The sequence below is a fragment of the Canis lupus genome, chromosome X, assembly GCF_011100685.1.
Source record: "Canis lupus familiaris isolate Mischka breed German Shepherd chromosome X, alternate assembly UU_Cfam_GSD_1.0, whole genome shotgun sequence".
NCBI lineage: Eukaryota > Metazoa > Chordata > Mammalia > Carnivora > Canidae > Canis > Canis lupus.
The window spans coordinates 68,157,167-68,175,729 of NC_049260.1; the positions used below are offsets into that span (position 1 = coordinate 68,157,167).

At 34.5% G+C, this 18,563-nt stretch overlaps 1 protein-coding gene across 2 annotated transcripts in view; it reads left to right on the top strand.

Moving 5' to 3' along the window:
• Positions 1-5,850: 5,850 nt before the first annotated feature.
• The window catches only part of KLHL4 (kelch like family member 4), a 161,344-nt gene continuing 148,631 nt past the window's right edge, over positions 5,851-18,563 (top strand). For both annotated transcript variants that reach the window (XM_038587824.1, XM_038587825.1), the window contains exon 1: positions 5,851-6,311. In XM_038587824.1, coding sequence (XP_038443752.1) covers positions 6,274-6,311 — 38 coding nt within the window. In that variant the 5' untranslated portion in view covers positions 5,851-6,273. The remainder of the gene's footprint in view (positions 6,312-18,563) is intronic.

The following is an 18,563-nucleotide window of genomic DNA, read 5'->3' on the forward strand; positions in this document are numbered from 1 at the left end:
TGTGTCTGTAGGCCATCGGATGTCTTCTTTGGAAAAACGTCTATATCTTCTGCCCATCTTTAACTGGATTATTTGTTTTTTTGGGTGTTGTTTGATATGTTCTTACATATTTTGGATGCTTAACCTGTGTCAGATATGTCACCTGAAAATATTTTCTCCCTTTGTAAAGGTCGCCTTTTATTTATTTTTTTTAATTTATTTTTTTATTGGTGTTCAATTTACTAACATACAGAATAACACCCAGTGCCCGTCACCCATTCACTCCCACCCCCCGCCCTCCTCCCCTTCTACCACCCCTAGTTCGTTTCCCAGAGTTAGCAGTCTTTATGTTCTGTCTCCCTTTCTGATATTTCCCACACATTTCTTCTCCCTTCCCTTATTTTCCCTTTCACTATTATTTATATTCCCCAAATGAATGAGAACATATAATGTTTGTCCTTCTCTGACTGACTTACTTCACTCAGCATAATACCCTCCAGTTCCATCCACGTTGAAGCAAATGCAATCCCTATCAAAATACCATGGACTTTCTTCAGAGAGTTAGAACAAATTATTTTAAGATTTGTGTGGAATCAGAAAAGACCCCGAATAGCCAGGGGAATTTTAAAAAAGAAAACCATATCTGGGGGCATCACAATGCCAGATTTCAAGTTGTACTACAAAGCTGTGGTCATCAAGACAGTGTGGTACTGGCACAAAAACAGACACATAGATCAGTGGAACAGAATAGAGAATCCAGAAGTGGACCCTGAACTTTATGGGCAACTAATATTCGATAAAGGAGGAAAGACTATCCATTGGAAGAAAGACAGTCTCTTCAATAAATGGTGCTGGGAAAATTGGACATCCACATGCAGAAGAATGAAACTAGACCACTCTCTTTCACCATACACAAAGATAAACTCAAAATGGATGAAAGATCTAAATGTGAGACAAGATTCCATCAAAATCCTAGAGAAGAACACAGGCAACACCCTTTTTGAACTCGGCCATAGTAACTTCTTGCAAGATACATCCACGAAGGCAAAAGAAACAAAAGCAAAAATGAACTATTGGGACTTCATCAAGATAAGAAGCTTTTGCACAGCAAAGGATACAGTCAACAAAACTCAAAGACAACCTACAGAATGGGAGAATATATTTGCAAATGACATATCAGATAAAGGGCTAGTTTCCAAGATCTATAAAGAACTTATTAAACTCAACACCAAAGAAACAAACAATCCAATCATGAAATGGGCAAAAGACATGAACAGAAATCTCACAGAGGAAGACATAGACATGGCCAACATGCATATGAGAAAATGCTCTGCATCACTTGCCATCAGGGAAATACAAATGAAAACTACAATGAGATACCACCTCACACCAGTGAGAATGGGGAAAATTAACAAGGCAGGAAACAACAAATGTTGGAGAGGATGCGGAGAAAAGGGAACCCTCTTACACTGTTGGTGGGAATGTGAACTGGTGCAGCCACTCTGGAAAACTGTGTGGAGGTTCCTCAAAGAGTTAAAAATATACCTGCCCTACGACCCAGCAATTGCACTGTTGGGGATTTACCCCAAAGATACAAATGCAATGAAACGCCGGGACACATGCACCCCGATGTTTCTAGCAGCAATGGCCACGATAGCCAAACTGTGGAAGGAGCCTCGGTGTCCAACGAAAGATGAATGGATAAAGAAGATGTGGTTTATGTATACAATGGAATATTACTCAGCTATTAGAAAGGTCGCCTTTTAATTTTGTTGATTTTTCTCTTCACTGTGCAGAAGCTTTTTATCTTCGTAAAGTCCCAATATTTTATTTTTGCTTTTGTTTCCTTTGCCTCAAACTACATATCTAGTGAGAAGTTGTTTTGGTCAATGTCAAAGAGATTACTGCCTGTGTAGTCCTCTAGGACTTTGATGGTTTCCTGTTTCACATTTAGGTCTTTCATGCATTTTGAATTTATTTTTGTATTTGGTGTAAGAAAGTGTCCCAGCTTTATTCTTTTGCATGCTGTTGCTGCCCAGTTTTCCCAACAGTAATTGTTGGAGAGATTTGTCTTTTTTTCTGTTGGATATTTTTAAATACTTGGTCAAAGAATAATTGACCATGTGGTTATGTTCATTTCTAGATTTGTAATTCTCTTTCATTAAAATATGCATCTGTTTTTGTGCCAGTATAATATTGTTTTGATCACTACTGTCTTGTAATATAACTTGAAGTCTGGAACTGTGATGCCTCTAGCTTTAATTTTGTTTTTCAAGATAGGTTTGACTATTAGGAATCTTTTGTGGTTCCAAAAAAAGTTTAATATTTTTTCTAGTCCTGTGAAAAATGGTGGTGGTTTTTAAAAAGATTTTATTTATTTATTCGTGAGAGATACATAGAGAAAGGCAGAGCCATAGGCAGAGGGAGAAGTAGGTTCCTTGCAGGGAGCCTGATGCAGAACTTGATCCCAGGATCCCAGGTTTACAACCTGAGCCAAAGTACACACTCAAGGACTAAGCCTCCTAGGTGGCCCTGATGGTGGCATTTTTGATAGGGATTGCATTAAATGTGAAGATTGCTTTGGGTAGTTTAGACATTTTAACAATATTTGTTCTTCCATTCTTGAGCATGGAATGTTTTTCCCCTTCTTTTGTCACCTTCAATTTCTTTAATCATTGTTTCATAGTTTTCAGAGTACAGATCTTTTCCCTTTGGCTAGGATTATTCTTAAGTATCTTATTATTTTTGGTGCAATTTTAAATAGAATTAATTCTTCAATTTCTCTTTCTGGTGCTTCATTATTGAACAGAAATGCAACAGATTTCAATGGTTGATTTTGTGTCCTGTGATCACTGAATTTGTGTATCAGTTCTAGAAATTTTCTTGTAGAGTCTTTTGGGTTCTCTCTCTTTTTTAAAAAAGATGTATTTATTTATTCATGAGAGACACACACACAGAGAGGCAGAAACACAGGCAGAGGAGAAGCAGGCTCCTCACAGGGAGCCCAATGCGGGACTCAATATTAGATCCAGGGATCACGCCCTGAGCCTAAGGCAGACATTCAGCCGCTGAGTCACCCAGGTGTCCCTCTTTTGGTTCTCTATATAGATTATCATGTCTTCTGCAAATAGTGAAAAATATGAATTCTTATTTACCAATTTGGAAGTCTTTTATTTCTTTTTGATGTCTGATTGCTAAAACTAACACTTTCAGTACAATGTTAAATAACAGTGGTGATTGCTGGCAATCAATATGTTGAAGTTTTCTATTTCATTTTTTTTTCAGTTTTGGTTCAGTTTATGTTTCTAGGAATTTAATCATTTCTTCCAAATTATCCAATTTGTTAACATATAATTGTTCACAATGTTCTCTTATGACTGTTGGTATTTTGATCTCTCCCCCTCTCATTAGGATTTTATTTATTTGAGTCCCTTCTATTTTCTTTTTGATAAATCTGGCTAGGGATTTTATCAATTTTGTTACTTTTTCAAACCATTTTTCTGATTTGATTTATCTATTCTACTGTTGTTTTTGTTTTTGTTTTAGTTTCTATATCATTTATTTCTGCTCTAATTTTTATTATTTCTTTCCTTCTGCTGTCTTTAAGCTTCATTTGTTGTTCTTTTTTATAACTCTTTTCAGTGTAAGGTTAGGTTGTTTATTTGAGATTTTTCTTGCTTATTGAAGTAGGCCTATAAAGCAATATTTTCCTTCTTAGGACCAGTTTGGCTGCATCCCAAAGGTTTTGGACTATAGTGTTATCATTTTCATTTGTCCATGTATGTTTTTAGTTTTTTCTTTGATTTTCTGATTGACACATTCATTGTTTAGTAGCATGCTGCTTAATCTCCATGTATTTGTGGTCTTTCCAATTTTTTTTTCTTGTGGTTGACTTCAAGTTTCATAGCATTAATAGCAACTCCAAGGTCTGAAAAGATGCATGGTATGAACTCAGTCTTTTTGTACTTGTTGAAGCCTGTTTTGTGACCTAATACATGATCTACCCTGGAGAATGTCCTATGTGCACCTGAAAATAAAGTGTTTCTGTTGCTTTAGAATGAAATGTTCTGTATATATACGTTAAGCCCATCTGGTCCATTGTATCATTCAAAGCCATTGATTCCTTGTTGATTTTCTGCTTAGATGATCAGTCCATTGATATAAATGGGTTGTTGAATTTCCCTAGTCTTATTATATTATCAGTGAGATCCTTTATGTTCTTTATTAATTGCTTTTATATATTTGATCAGCCTTCAATTGATTGGATAAAGCCCACACACATTAAGGAAGACAATTTACATTACTCAGTCTATTGATTTAAATGTTAAACTCATCCAGACACAGCCAAAATAATGTTTGACCAAGTTTCTGGGTATTCCATCACCCAGCCAAATTGACACATATTTACCATTACACCTACAAAAACAAGAGAGGAAAGGGAAATTTATAATTATATTTATAGAAAACTGCAGGTAACATACCTACCAAAACATTGAAAAAGATATTCAGTTTCTAAGCATTTAAAATCTATTGTAGGTAGAAATTTAAAAATCTCTTCAGCCTCTCCATACTATGTATGAAGAAACCATGATACAAAGAAGTGAAGTTACTTATTCAAGATCATACAGCTCATTAACTACAAAGCCAGAACTAAAACCAAAACCTTACAATTCTGATATTCTTTCTAAGAATACACTGGGATAATTTCTCCCTTAGCACCTGTTTACATTACATGGAAACTGGAAAAAATTCAAACTGAATTTCAAAATGACATTGTTGAAAGCATTTAAGACACATGACTGTTATAGAAATACTTCTCTCTGTACGATGTAATGATCCTGATTTAGATATCAAAGTACTTTGTGTATAGTTATTACTGAGCTATGTGACAATTTGGAGTTGATTCAAGACATGTCCTTTTTACTCCTGTCACAAAGACTTCTGAACAAAGAAAATAGACCTTTAACACTCCCTGTGAAAGTAAAGAGCATAATAAAGAGGTGTTTATACAGGCATAGAGCCAGAATAGACTATTTGTTTTCAAGCTATTGTCACTGAGAGAAGGTATCTTTTTTAACCTAACCAGCTTAGAAAAACGCTGCTCTCTTCCTTCAGGTATAGACTTAAAATACTATTAATACTTTCGCTAGTGGGGTGTGGGAGTGTTTAGTGATGGGTAACCAACACTTTCTTATTCTACTGAAACTGTTCAGGTTTTTAAGCAAATATTAATATAATAAGACCATTAACATTTTTTTAGATATTTTGTGAAAATAGCTACAAAGCTGCATGAGAGGACTGATGTGAATTATAAACCTGCATGTGAGGACTGATGACAAGATGTTGTCCCTTAATGAACCCTATAAAAATTTCCAAAATGACCTGAAAAAAGATCATCATGAATCTCCTGTTACAAATTATTCTAGGACAAAGTGGCATATTCTCAGAAGTGGGCTAATCTGGCAGAGGGTGGGGTGAGTAGAGGGAATATAGAAGGAAGTGAGTTTAAATACTGCTTTTGCTTACTTGTCTGCTTTTAAGCCTCAACTATTGTATTTAGGGTAAGGAAGAAGCTGGGTTAGATATTTGCAAGTCAGTGGGAGGGCTGTGAGCCTGCAAATCTAGCAGCTGCAGTGTGCTGTGGTAGCTGCTTTCCTATGCTAAGCTGATTTACATTAATGTCTGATCTCATCATCCTGTCAGTGTGAGTTCCCATCTACACTGTTAGCTTCAGTTCTCTGCTTCAACTAGAAAGCTAGAGTGCACCACAGGCAGTGGGGGAAGGGAGGAAAGCAAGAAAGACTGCTCTCAGCACTTAAGCTTTTGTTAATTCTGCAGAAGAGGCAGAGAAACAGGAGATAACAAAGGCCCCATTTCCTTTTTGTAAGAGAAGGCTTTTGTCTTTCCTCTTGCAACAATGTCAGTGTCTGGCAAGAAAGTTTCATGTGAAACAGATCCTAAGGCTGCACTGGTGGTGATTTAGTCATTCTTCGCAAGGGTCGCCCAACACTGAAAACAGGAAGGATATGAGCATAGAGGGAACCGGGTTCAGGGCAGGTTGAACAACCATGCTCAGGACAGAAACAGACTGAAAAAAAAAAAAAGAAACAATCCTTTCCACCCCAACATACTAACACCAGTGCCAGGACCTGCCCCGACCATCAAAGAGCCTTTCAGAATTGGCACTCACAAAACCTGATAGAACATCTTCGAGCAAATGAAGATACTCCTAAAGCAGTTTCAGAAGAGAATTTGTTTAAAGAAGCCTGTGAGAAACACTTACAAGATTTGGAGATGATTGCTGATGATAATACAGAAGATTCTACAGCAAGGTAGGAGTTTTCAGTCACATAACTGAAAACTGTAGACTAGGTTAACTTATTCTCTACAACTAACATTTAGTGTTTAAATAAAAGTGCTATAATTATCTGAATTTGTAAGTAGCCAATCAGGGTTTATAAGAAACCCCCTCCTCTAAGTCTATAAAGGAAAACAGTAATTTCACATATGTTTTGATAATTAACAGGAAATATGTTTTAGGGTTGTGAGTTTATTTTTCTGATTCCATTCCAATTCTGTTAGGATTTCTGTTTTAGTAATAAGAGATGATTATTATAATTACTAAATTTTGGAAATATCTTCTGTGGCTTCAATGTTTATATACTTGTGATTCTCTGTGCTAGTGTAATAAATCACATAAATAGGAACTCTTTCTGACTTCTGTGAGGGCAGTTCTGACAAAACAAAAGCTCTAATTGCTCAGCATATTCTTATCTGTTCCTCAGTACATAGTTACTGTATTTACACTCAATAAATACATCATCTTTATGTGATAGTAAAGAACAGCTTAATTTGGCATTTGATAATTATTTTAAGTAGTATTCATTTCATAGGTAATTTACAATCATGAAGATATTTTGCATAAAGCAAGTAATGAAATGGTGCTTATAGCAGCAATATCTGAACATAGGAAATAGAACATGTCAGCTATTTCAGGACATTAAAGGAAATAAGAAATACAGTATAGCTCATAAAATATTTGAGTTTGTCTTTATTTTTGTGTTTACTAGTACTGTTTGCATGGAAGAAAATTATGTTCTGTACTCTAATCTCGTCCAAAGTAGCAACCTAGTAGATTATTACTTGTTTTATTTCTTCATACCAGATTTTATTTTCCCCATATATATGTATACACAACTGATGACCTTGACAATATAATTGAAGTGTAAAAGAGCCATAGGAAAATAAATATTTTTGATATATTTTAAATTATATAATAGTTCAACATGAAGCTATGCTTATTTATTTGGAAATAATCTTTATTTATTTCCTGTACTGTGTCTCTACGTAAGTACAGAGGACTGCTAAATGTGCTTCTAGATATAAGGTTTCTTTTTCCCCCCAATATATCTGCCTGACAATTCTTTGCTTCCATAAATTCAAAACATAGTATCAGTAGAAAAAGCTACATAACATGAGAAATGGCAATCAACTGTGCAAAATGATGCTTTTGTAGGAACTCAGTCTTCTTGTTATAACGTAAACATGCACAAGACTTTGTGAAATGACATTAAGTATAATATTAGATTGAACATGATACAGACATTTTAAGAAATAGTGTATATACTAATTTTCCTAGATATTTTTGTGATTACCCAAGAAAATGCTATATAACTTCTGGGATAGTAGGTTGCAATTTTTAAAATATTTTATTTATTAATTCATAAATAAATAGATAGAGACAGAGACATAGGGAAGGAGAAGCAGGTTCCCTGTGGGGAGCCTGATGTAGGACTAAATTATTAACATGCAACATAACTGAATAACCTACAATTATTCCTAACGGATATTAAATCCAAAGTGTTAAAGTTGTATATAAGTGATGAATCACTAAATTCTACACCTAAACTAATTATATTGTATGTTAACTAACTGGAATTTAAGTAAAAATTTGGAGAAAGAAAAAAGTAAATAGTTATATTAATATATTGGTTTGCATATTTATAAACCCAAATATATTCCAATGTACTTGAATTGTAAATATGTACTTCCTTCAGGAACTGTACTGTATTATGATCCCATATTGTAAATATGCACATACCAATAGCCAGTCATTATCATTTTTTGTCTTAGTTGTCTACTAACTCTACATTTTTGCTTCATTACAACTACCTTGTTAGGTGTCCTTTCTTTTCATTATTTCATCCTTAGCATTCCAAAAGCCAGAACAAATATTTCAAGTGTGTTATGATCATGCTTCTTATAAGACATACATTGATTTTTGTTTGTTTATTCATTTGTTTTTAGATTCTAATTGTGAATGAGTAGATTCACATATTTGTTTTTCTCACTCTGATGTCTTTCACTTAGCAAGTTTTTTTATACTGCATTATTCAGTAGAAACTATTACTTAAAAGGAAATAAGGAACAATCTGCAATTTGTAGTTTATAGAAAGTTTAAGGTTAAATACCTTTGCCTATGGTTTAAAATGTACTGTACAAAATTATAGAAATTGTTTAATCATTTTACTAAATTTAGAACATTTTAACAAATAATTTAATATTAGTGCAATGATTCCAAACAATTTTAGTGATGGAACTATTGGTTGATTTTAAATCTTTGTTACTTACAACCTCATTCTTGAGAATGAGGTACCTTGGTTCTCATGGTTCATTTCTATCAGTGTAGTATTGCATATTCATTTAACTTAAAATTAACTAAAATGTGTTTAAGATTTGAAAAATTGGGGACTCCTTTCCATCTAGAGATCTAACAATATGTTAGGTTCATATTCCTTTAAATATTATGATTAAGCATGTCTATAGTTGTTATTTCTGATACTTGAAAGGCAACTATTTCATTTCTGCATTTGGAAATAGAACTAAAAGACAAAATGTGTTGTATTATTTAATATGTGACCTCAAGAACAACATATTAATATCAAACTGTAACACAGCTCATAAATGTCCAGTCACTTATACTTTAAAGTTTATTGCTTAAATTTGTCTGTCTTTTTTCTGATTTTTGTAAGACATCTTCTTAATAATAGTCTTATTGATGTCTTTCCTATGAATTTGTAAGGAAAAATTGCTTGTAGTGTTATATGCATATCAGTGTAAAATTCATATTTAAAGATAAAAAAAATGAAATCAAGGTGGAAGAATGGGGAACAATAAGGCCCTAATTAAAAAACAAACAATCAAACTCAAGTTGTAATGTCATATTCTGCAAGATAAACCTGGAACATTTTGTGGTGCCATAAAGTAAGAAAGCCCTCAAAAAATAATGATGGGGGCTATGTCACATCAAAGGGACAAAAGAACAAACTGAAAAAGCTCCCATTGACCAAAGCCAGAACGATTTTAACAACAAAATAAAATATTGTTTGATTATAAACAAAAGTAAAAAATATTCATAATTCCATATTGATTTGAACAAGTGATTGAATAGAGACATATGTATTATGCAGAAAAACTCCATATGATTTATGTACATAGTATGCCCTCAGGGAGGTGGGGTGAATATTGTGCTTTAAGTGTGGGCTGCACATAGACTTTTTTGTTAAAAGCAATACAGTATAGGGCAGCCCCGGTGGCGCAGCGGTTTGGCGCCGCCTGCAGCCTGGGGTGTGATCCTGGAGACCCGGGATCGAGTCCCACATTGGGCTCCCTGTGTGGAGCCTGCTTCTCCCTCTGCCTGTGTCTCCGCCTCTCTCTCTCTGTGTCTATGACTGAATAAATAAAATCTTAAGGAAAAAAAAGCAATACAGTATAGAACTGCTGAGGTGAGGGAGGGAGTAAATTTACAGTAGAGAAACCTGACAAATACTCCCTCAGCCAGGTAATTAAGTTTAATAACAGAAGTACTCAGTCATTTTGACAGTATATACCTTTGGTATGATGTGATGAGAATGGTACTTTATTTCTGTCCTTTTCTCCCACAAAACCTATAAGCTCCCCAGTCTAATCACGAGAAAAGCCAGCAGATGAATCCAAATAGAGGAACATTTAATAAGTACCTGGTTTGTAATCTTCAAACTATTAATGTCACAAAAAAAAAGGAAAGTCTGAGGGATGCCTGGATGGCTTAGTCAGTTGAGTGGCCGACTGGGTTTGAGCTCAGGTCATGATCTCAGGGTCCTGAGATGGAGGTCCACATCAGACTCCATACTCAGGAGGGAGTCATCTTGAGGATCCTCTCTCCCTTTGCCACTACCCTCACTTGCTCTCTCTCTCTCTTTCTGTAAAATGAATAAATAAATTTTAAAAAAGGAAAGTCTGAGAAATTGTCACAATCAAGAAGATCCTATGAAGACATGACAAATGTGATGTGGAAGAGAAAAAAATGACCTTAGGTAAAAACAGGAAATCTGAATAAAGAATGCATTTTAGCCAATAATAATGTGTCAATATTGGTTAATTAATCATAACAAAAGTGTCATACTAATATAAAATAATAATAGTGGAAACTGGGTATGGGGTTTATGGAGACTTTCTATGCAATTATTAGACTGTAGCAATTTTTATGTAAAAAAGCACAACACTTTAGCAAGTGCTATCCTAGTATATAGATTCCAATAATCAATACTAGAAGACCACCCCAGTTGTAAGAACTTATTTATTTTCTTTAGTTTTGTTCTTGGGCAACTGATTAAAAGGGTATTAAATCAAAAACAGTGGGCTGTTACCTCCTCCATGCAAAAATCCTATACATTGGTAAGAAGATAATATCCTAAAGGCATTGTATGGAAGGCAGCTAAAGTTATGAGAACATCTAAAAGCTATATGCAATTTCTAGTTTTATCCTGATCATAAGGATTGTGGTTATCATTTGGTGTGAACCAATTTTTAAGGGCATAGCAAATAATAAGATCATACTTGGGTATAATAATAAACTAATAGTATTTTTAAATTTAATCATTGAGTACACCATAGATATTAATGAAATGGCATATATTTACTGGTGCTTTCAAATGAAGCATAAACTTTTCTCCCCTCACTTCTTTACATTGCTGTCTATGGTTTATCTCTCAATATCACATATCAAGACAAGCTTCCTTATATATAAAAAATAACCCTCCATTCTAAAATGAAAAATATAACAATTAGGTATATTCTAATTTTTAAAACCTTTTTTTAAGTAGACCCCATGCTTATTATGGGGTCCAATGTAGGGCTTGAATTCATGACCCTGATATCAAGACCTAAGACAAGAGCAAGAGTCAGATGCCCAACTGACTGAGCCACCCAGGTGCCCCAGCCATTAATATATTCTGTTCATGGTGAAACTATTCCATTCATATCTTAATTTTACTAAACAGAATGGAAAATGCATAGCCCTGGTGATCAGGAAATATGATTTTTGTAAATATGCTTAAAAAAACTATGTAAGATAAGGTAACTTAAAGTGACAAAATTGAAATCAAGTAGTTTTCAGATACCTGATATTTTAGGATGAAACAGGTATTACTGAAATTTAAAACAAAAAGCATTACATGAGATTTTACTCTGAAACATAGTAAAATAATACCGTATTTTCCAAACCAATATATAGATATAATATTTACATATTACTAGAATTGGCACTGGAAGAGAGCAATACCAGTGATCATGTTTATTAAAACTATCAGAAGTAGGGGAGATAGGGGAAGATAGCAGAGTAGGAGGACCCTAAATTCATCTCATCCCATGGATACAACTAGACAACATATCATTGTAAACAATCCAGAAAATGACCCAATGATGGGCAGAATTAGCTCCACAACCAAAGGTAGAGAAGAGGTCACATTAAAGAAGATAGGAAAGGTGGAGATGTCATTTGAGGTCTACATGAACTATGGTCCTCTCTGGACAGGAGGGAGCCAGGAGAATGGTGAAAGGCAAGAAAGTGATGATAACACCAGAGATACCTCACAGGGAAGACAAACCCCCATAACATGTGGCTTTAAAAGTGAGAGTGTCTGAATATCATGAGTTCTTACAATGAGTACGACTTAAACCTTGGAGTTCTAAAAACCAATGAACTTGGCTCTGGAAGAGCTCTGAGAGTCTTAGGAAGCTGAGTCCCTGCCCATAAAGAGGCAGTATGTCAAACACCCTGAGCAGATATATTATAGAACCAGTAGTTAGGTAAATACTTGGGTCACATGGGAGGGAGAGTGACTTACTCATTGCAGAACATACCCCAGAAGAGATAAGGATATCGAAGAGACCCTCTAGGAACAAAGTAGCTGGTAATTTCCCCTCCTGCCCCTCAGGGTAAACACACAGCCACTTCTAGGAATGAGCACTATGCCCACATTCACTACCTAACATGCTCACACAAAGCCCTGACCTCCTCACCCTTCAGCTGATTCACCCTTTTCAATCACCTTTCCTCAGTCCCAGGGCCATGGGTTCCCTCCCCAAAAGACCAGCACAAACCTTACCAGTACCCTCTCTTGACCCATGCCTTTTGTGGGGCCTTAGACCTGGTGGTTACAGTCGCCATAGCATTAGCTGTGACAGCAGCAGTGGGTGCTGCAGAAGCCTGAGATGCATCTTGTAACAATATGTGCCCCGACCACACATGCTGTGCAGAGCCACTTAGTCCAACTCATACTGGTAGTGGGGGTTCCAGGTTTGGCAAGCAGACTAGCCTATGCATTGTTAAAATGCACCCCACACCTACTAGAGACTAAACACTGCCTACAACAGGTGAAAAGACTTCAGATAACCAGACTGAAGGCAAAAACAACCAGAACACAACAGGACACACAAAACACACACGAGTCACTCTTAAAGTGCCAGATCCTAGGGAGTAGGGGACACTGAACTGGAGGTTGCTACAGCAACTCTTCTCCATAAGACCATTGTCTTCAAGATCAGGAAACATATCTGGCATTCCTGCCACACAGAAACAGACACAGAAAGTTATACAAAATGAGGAGACAGGGAAATATATCACAAATAAAATAATAGAACAAATTCACAGCAAGAAACCTAAGATAAATGTATATAATAATATGCCTGATGGAGAATTTAAAGCAATGATCATAAAGATACTCACTGGACTTGAGAAAAGAGTAGAGGACATCAATAAGACCCTTAACAAAGAGATAAAAAAGAACCAATCAGAGATGAAGAACACAATAAATAAAATTAAAAATGCACTTGATAGAATAAATAGCAGAGGGGATGAAACATAAGAATGAATTAAAGACCTATAAAACAGAGCAATGGAAAGTAACCAAACTGAGCAAATGAGAGGAAAAAATAAGCAAATGGAGAATAGTCTTGCAAAACTGAGCGACTCCATTAAGCATAAAAACATTTGTGTTGCAGAAAACCCAGAAAAAGAAGAAAGAGAAAAGGGAGAAGGTATTTTATTTGAAGAAAGAGCTGAAAAATTATCCAATCTGGGGAAGAAAACAGATATCCAGATCCAGGGAACATAGAGATCCCCCAAAAAATCAACCCAGGGAGGTTCATATCAAGACATAAGTAATTAAAATGGCAAAAATTAGTGATAAAAAATTAAAAATAGCAAGAAAAAAGGAGAGTTAAATACAAGGAAAATCACATAAAGCTATCTGTAAGTTTTTAAGCAGAAACATTGCATGTCACAAGGGAATAGCATGTTATATTCAAAGTGCTTAAAGAGAAAAATCTGCAGCTAAAAATACTCTATCCAACAAGGTTATCATTTAGAATAGAAAACAAAAAGATAGTTTCTCAGAAAAAAAAATAGTAAAATGAAAAATGAGTTTCTCAAAGAAACAGAAACAACAGGAGTTCATAAGCACTAAACCAACCCTACAAGAAATATTAAAGAGAACTGAGTGGGAAAAAGAACATAAATGTGAGTATTTTATATATATATATATATATATATATATGATATATTTATCTGTAAAATCAGTCAGGGGATTCACAAAATAAAAACATATAAAATATAACACAATATACATAAAATGTGGGGGTGGGAGTAAAGAAAGGGCTCAAACCTCAGCAACTATTAATATACACAGATTGCAGAGGATGTTATATACCAACTAATGGTAATTGTAGTTCAATAACTAGTAAGAGATAAGCAAAGAATAAGAAAGGAACCCAAGTACATCACTAAAGAAACCCAGCAAACCATGAAAAAGAAGGAAGAAAGAATGAGACAAACTATAGAAACAACCACAAAAAAGTAGCAACATGGCAATAAACACATATCTATTGATAATTACTGTGAATATAAATGGACTAAATCTTCCAATCAAAAGACATAGGGAGACAGAATTGATTAAAAATCAAACAAACAAGAATAATCTATATCCTGCTGACAAGAGACCCATATCAGACCTAAAGGCACCTACTGATTGAAAGTGAGGGAGTGGAGAAACATTTATCATGCAAATGGATGTCAAAAGAAAGCCAGGGTAGCAATACCTATATCAGACAAAACAAAATTTAACACAAAGGATGTAACAAGAGATAAAGCAGGGGCACCATATCATAATAAAGGGGAGAATCCAAAAAGAAGATATAACAATTGTAAATGATTATGTACCCAACATGAGAACACCCAGGTACATAAAACAGGGATTAACAGAGTTACTAATAATTAGTAGCACAAGCATACTTGGGGACTTTAACATCCCACTTATGTCAAAGGACAGATAGTCTAAACAGAAAATATAAAAGGAAACAATGACTTTGAATGACACACATGAGCACATGGATTTAAACAGATATATTCAGAGTATTCCAACCTAAAATAGCAGAATATACATTCTTTTCAAGTGCACATTGAATTTCTCTAGAATAGATCACATATTAGGCCACAAAACGAGTCCACTCACAAAAATTAGGCCACTCAACAAATTAAAAAATATTGAAGTCATACCACACATCTCTCATGACCACAACACTATGAAACTAGAAATCAACCAAAAGAAAAACAAACAAATAAACAAACAAAAAGGGAAGAAAGAAAGAAAGAAAGAAAGAAAGAAAGAAAGAAAGAAAGAAAAGAAAGAAAGAAAGAAAAGAACTGGAAAGACCACAAATACATGGAGGTTAAATAACATGTTACTGAACAATGAATAAGTCAACCAAAAAAAAAAAAAATCAAGGAAGAAATACAAAAGTACATGGAAATAAATGAAAATGAAAACAAAATAGTCCTAAGCCTTTGAGATGCAGCAAAACGTGGTTCTAAGAGGGAAATAAATAGTAATACAAGCCTATCTCAATAAGCAAGAAAAAATTAAAAACAACAAAAACAGCAATCTAACATTACAACTAAAGGAGATATAAAAAAGAACTTCACTCGTCATCAGGGAAATGTAAATAAAAACTACAATGAGATATTCACACCTGTGACCTCACACCTGTAAGAATGGCCAAAAAATAAAAAATAAATAAATAAAATCACAAGAAACCTCAAATGTTAGCAAAGATGTGGGGAAAAAAAGGAACCCTCCTGTACTGTTGGTGGAAATGCAAACTAGGGCAGCCATTGTGGAGAACAGTATGGATTCCCCAAACAGTTAAAAATAGAAGTACCTTTGATCTAGTAATCATAATATTTGGAATTTACCCCCAAAATACAATAACACTAATTCAAAAGAATGCTTCACCCCTATGTTTATAAGCAGAATTATTTACAATAGCCAAACAATGAAATCCATGAAATCCAATTCACCAATTGATGAATTGATAAAGAACAAGTAATGTGTATATATATATATATACACATATATAAATATGAATATTATTCAGCCATAAAAATGAATGAAATCTTGTCATTTGCAACAACATGAATGGAGGTAGAGAGTATAATTCTAAGCCAAGTAAATCAGTCTCTCTCTCTCTCTATATATATATATATGTATATATATACCATATGATTTTACTCTTACATGGAATTTAATGAAGAAAACTAATAAGCAAAGGTAAAAAGAGAGATGGAAACCAAGAAACAGATTCTTCACTATAGAAAACAAACTGATTGTTACCAGAGGAAAATTGTGTGGAGGCATGGGTGAAATAGGTGATAGGGATTAAAATGTCCTTGTTGTGAGCACTGGGTGATGTATGGAATTGTTGAATCTCTATAATGTGCACCGGAAACTAATATAACAGTATATTAAATAACTGGAATTAAAATAAAAACTTAGTTAAAAACTAATCTCTGGGGTAAAATATGAGAATCCTTTGTTACTGTTGGTTAAACTTCCTTATTCTGTTACAATTAAAGTGACTTACCCTTCCATGCTCTCAAATGTTCCCATTCAAGATACAGACCTCATAACCTACTTACACCTTATTTCTATTAGTTCTTCAGTAGCCATACATTATACCTGGAAATATGTTTAGCAAGTCCTTAACATGATTGATTGGTTTTTATCCATACAACCAATAGCTTACTCAAGAGAAACTGTTAAATCTTTTGTCCACCTTTTCCCTGAAAAACTCACTGCTGTGAGCACAAGTGTCATATAGGTGTCCTTTTATGGCTAATGATTATGATGTAGTTATAATAACACTAATAAAAACAACTACTTATGTAACAGTCATATAAAAACTTAGGCAACACAACTAATTTAGTCTGAAGTCTGTTGTAACGTTCAACCAGCCAGTTCCTTAACTAAGACGTTGGTATTAATTTATTGTTTCCTTCATTCAATATTTTTTAAACCCCTGCTGTATGCATTATGTTTTTTTAAGGCTCTATAAGGATTACAAGATAAACAATATGTATTGATTCCCACTAAAGGCTTATAATGTTGTTGGGGAGATAAAGTATATTCACTTGAAAGTTTTCAAGGGCATAAAAAAGGAGTATATTGCAAGAACAGTTTTAAGTTGCTTGATGATTGAGCCCTATTGGCATTCAAAGACAAGAAATAAGTCTGATTAGAGCAATACTAGAATACTTCATGGAGGAGAGATGATTTGAAATGAATCTTAAGGAATGGATAGGATTTTGATACAGATATAGGAAAGAATGAATTCTAGGTAGGAGGAACAATACAGAGTTTTTTTTCAAAAAGGCACTGCAGCATGAAAGTTGAAGGTATACTCAAAAGATAGATTTAACTTTGGTTGAAATGAATTATATATATTGGAGAATAGCACAAAACTAGGCAGGAAATGAAGGTCAGGCATAGATTATGTAGGCTTTAAAAGGCATAGTAGGACTCTGGACTTTATCTTAGAGGTCAAGGCAAATTAACCCCCAATAATTTGCTGAAATATTTTGTGTTTTTGAATACTTTAAGGAACCAGTTCTATTTGTTTTTCTCCTCTCAAATAGTTCTGTATCACAGGAAGAATAAAGTAATGAATGGTAGCAAAGAAAGAATGTTAATAAGTACAATACCTTAAGGAAAAAAGTGTGGTGATAAAAATAGAAAATATAGAACTCAGAGTGTCTGGGTGGCTCAGTTGGTTGAGTGTCAAACACTTTATTTCAGCTCAGGTCATGATCTCTGGGTTGTGAGAACAAGCCTCACATTGGGCTGCCTGCTCAGCAGTGAGTCTGCTTCTCTACCTCTCTTTCCCCCTCTAGCACTCCCTTTCTTTCTAAAACAAATAATTCTAAAAAGAAAATACAGGACTCAACATGACCTGTGGAATATCTACTTATGATTTTTAAATCTAAAAAAACTATGATATGTTAATCAATGTGCTTGATTCCAGGACTCCAGACAGTTCATGAATATATTTTAATAAGTAATCTTTATTTTTTTATAAAAGTATTCTAGTTTTTATTTTATTTCTATTGTGGTAAGAACACTTAACATAATATCTACACTCTCTGGGATGCCTGGGTGGCTCAGTGTTTGAGCATCTGCCTTTGGCTCAGGGCGTTATCCTGGATTCCCAGGATTGAGCCCCATAACAGGCTCCATGCAGGGAGCCTGCTTCTCCCTCTGCCTGTGTCTCTCCCTCTCTCTCTCTCTCTCTCTCTCTGTGTGTGTGTGTGTGTGTCTCACGAATAAGTAAATAAAATCTTTAAAACAAAACAAATCTACTCTCTCCACAAAATTTAGGTGCATAAATAGAATATTGTTAGCTGTAGACACAACGTTGTTTAGCATATCTTTAGAACTTACTCATCTTGTATAACTGAAACTATACCTGTTGAACAGTAACTCCCCATTCCCCATTTCCCCCAGGTTCTGGAAACCACCATTCCACTTTATTTTTATGAGTTTGATTATCTTGTTTACCTCTTATAAGTGAAATCATGTAGTTTTTATTCTTCTGTGACTAATTTATTTCACTTAGCATCATGTCCTCCAGATTCATCCATGTTATTGCGGAGGGCAGGATTTCTCTCTTTATTAAGGCTAATATCCCATTGTATGTATACATCACATTGTTTTATGCATTTTTCTGGCAAGACACTTAGGTTATTTCTATGCCTCAGGTATTGTGAATAATGCTGCAATGAAAATGGGAGTGTAGATATTTCTTCAAGATACTGATTTTGATTTTTTTATATATACTCAGACATGGAATTTCTGTATCATATGATAGTTCTATTTTTAATTTTTAGGAGGAAACTCCAAAATGATTTCCATAGCAGTTGCACCATTTTACAT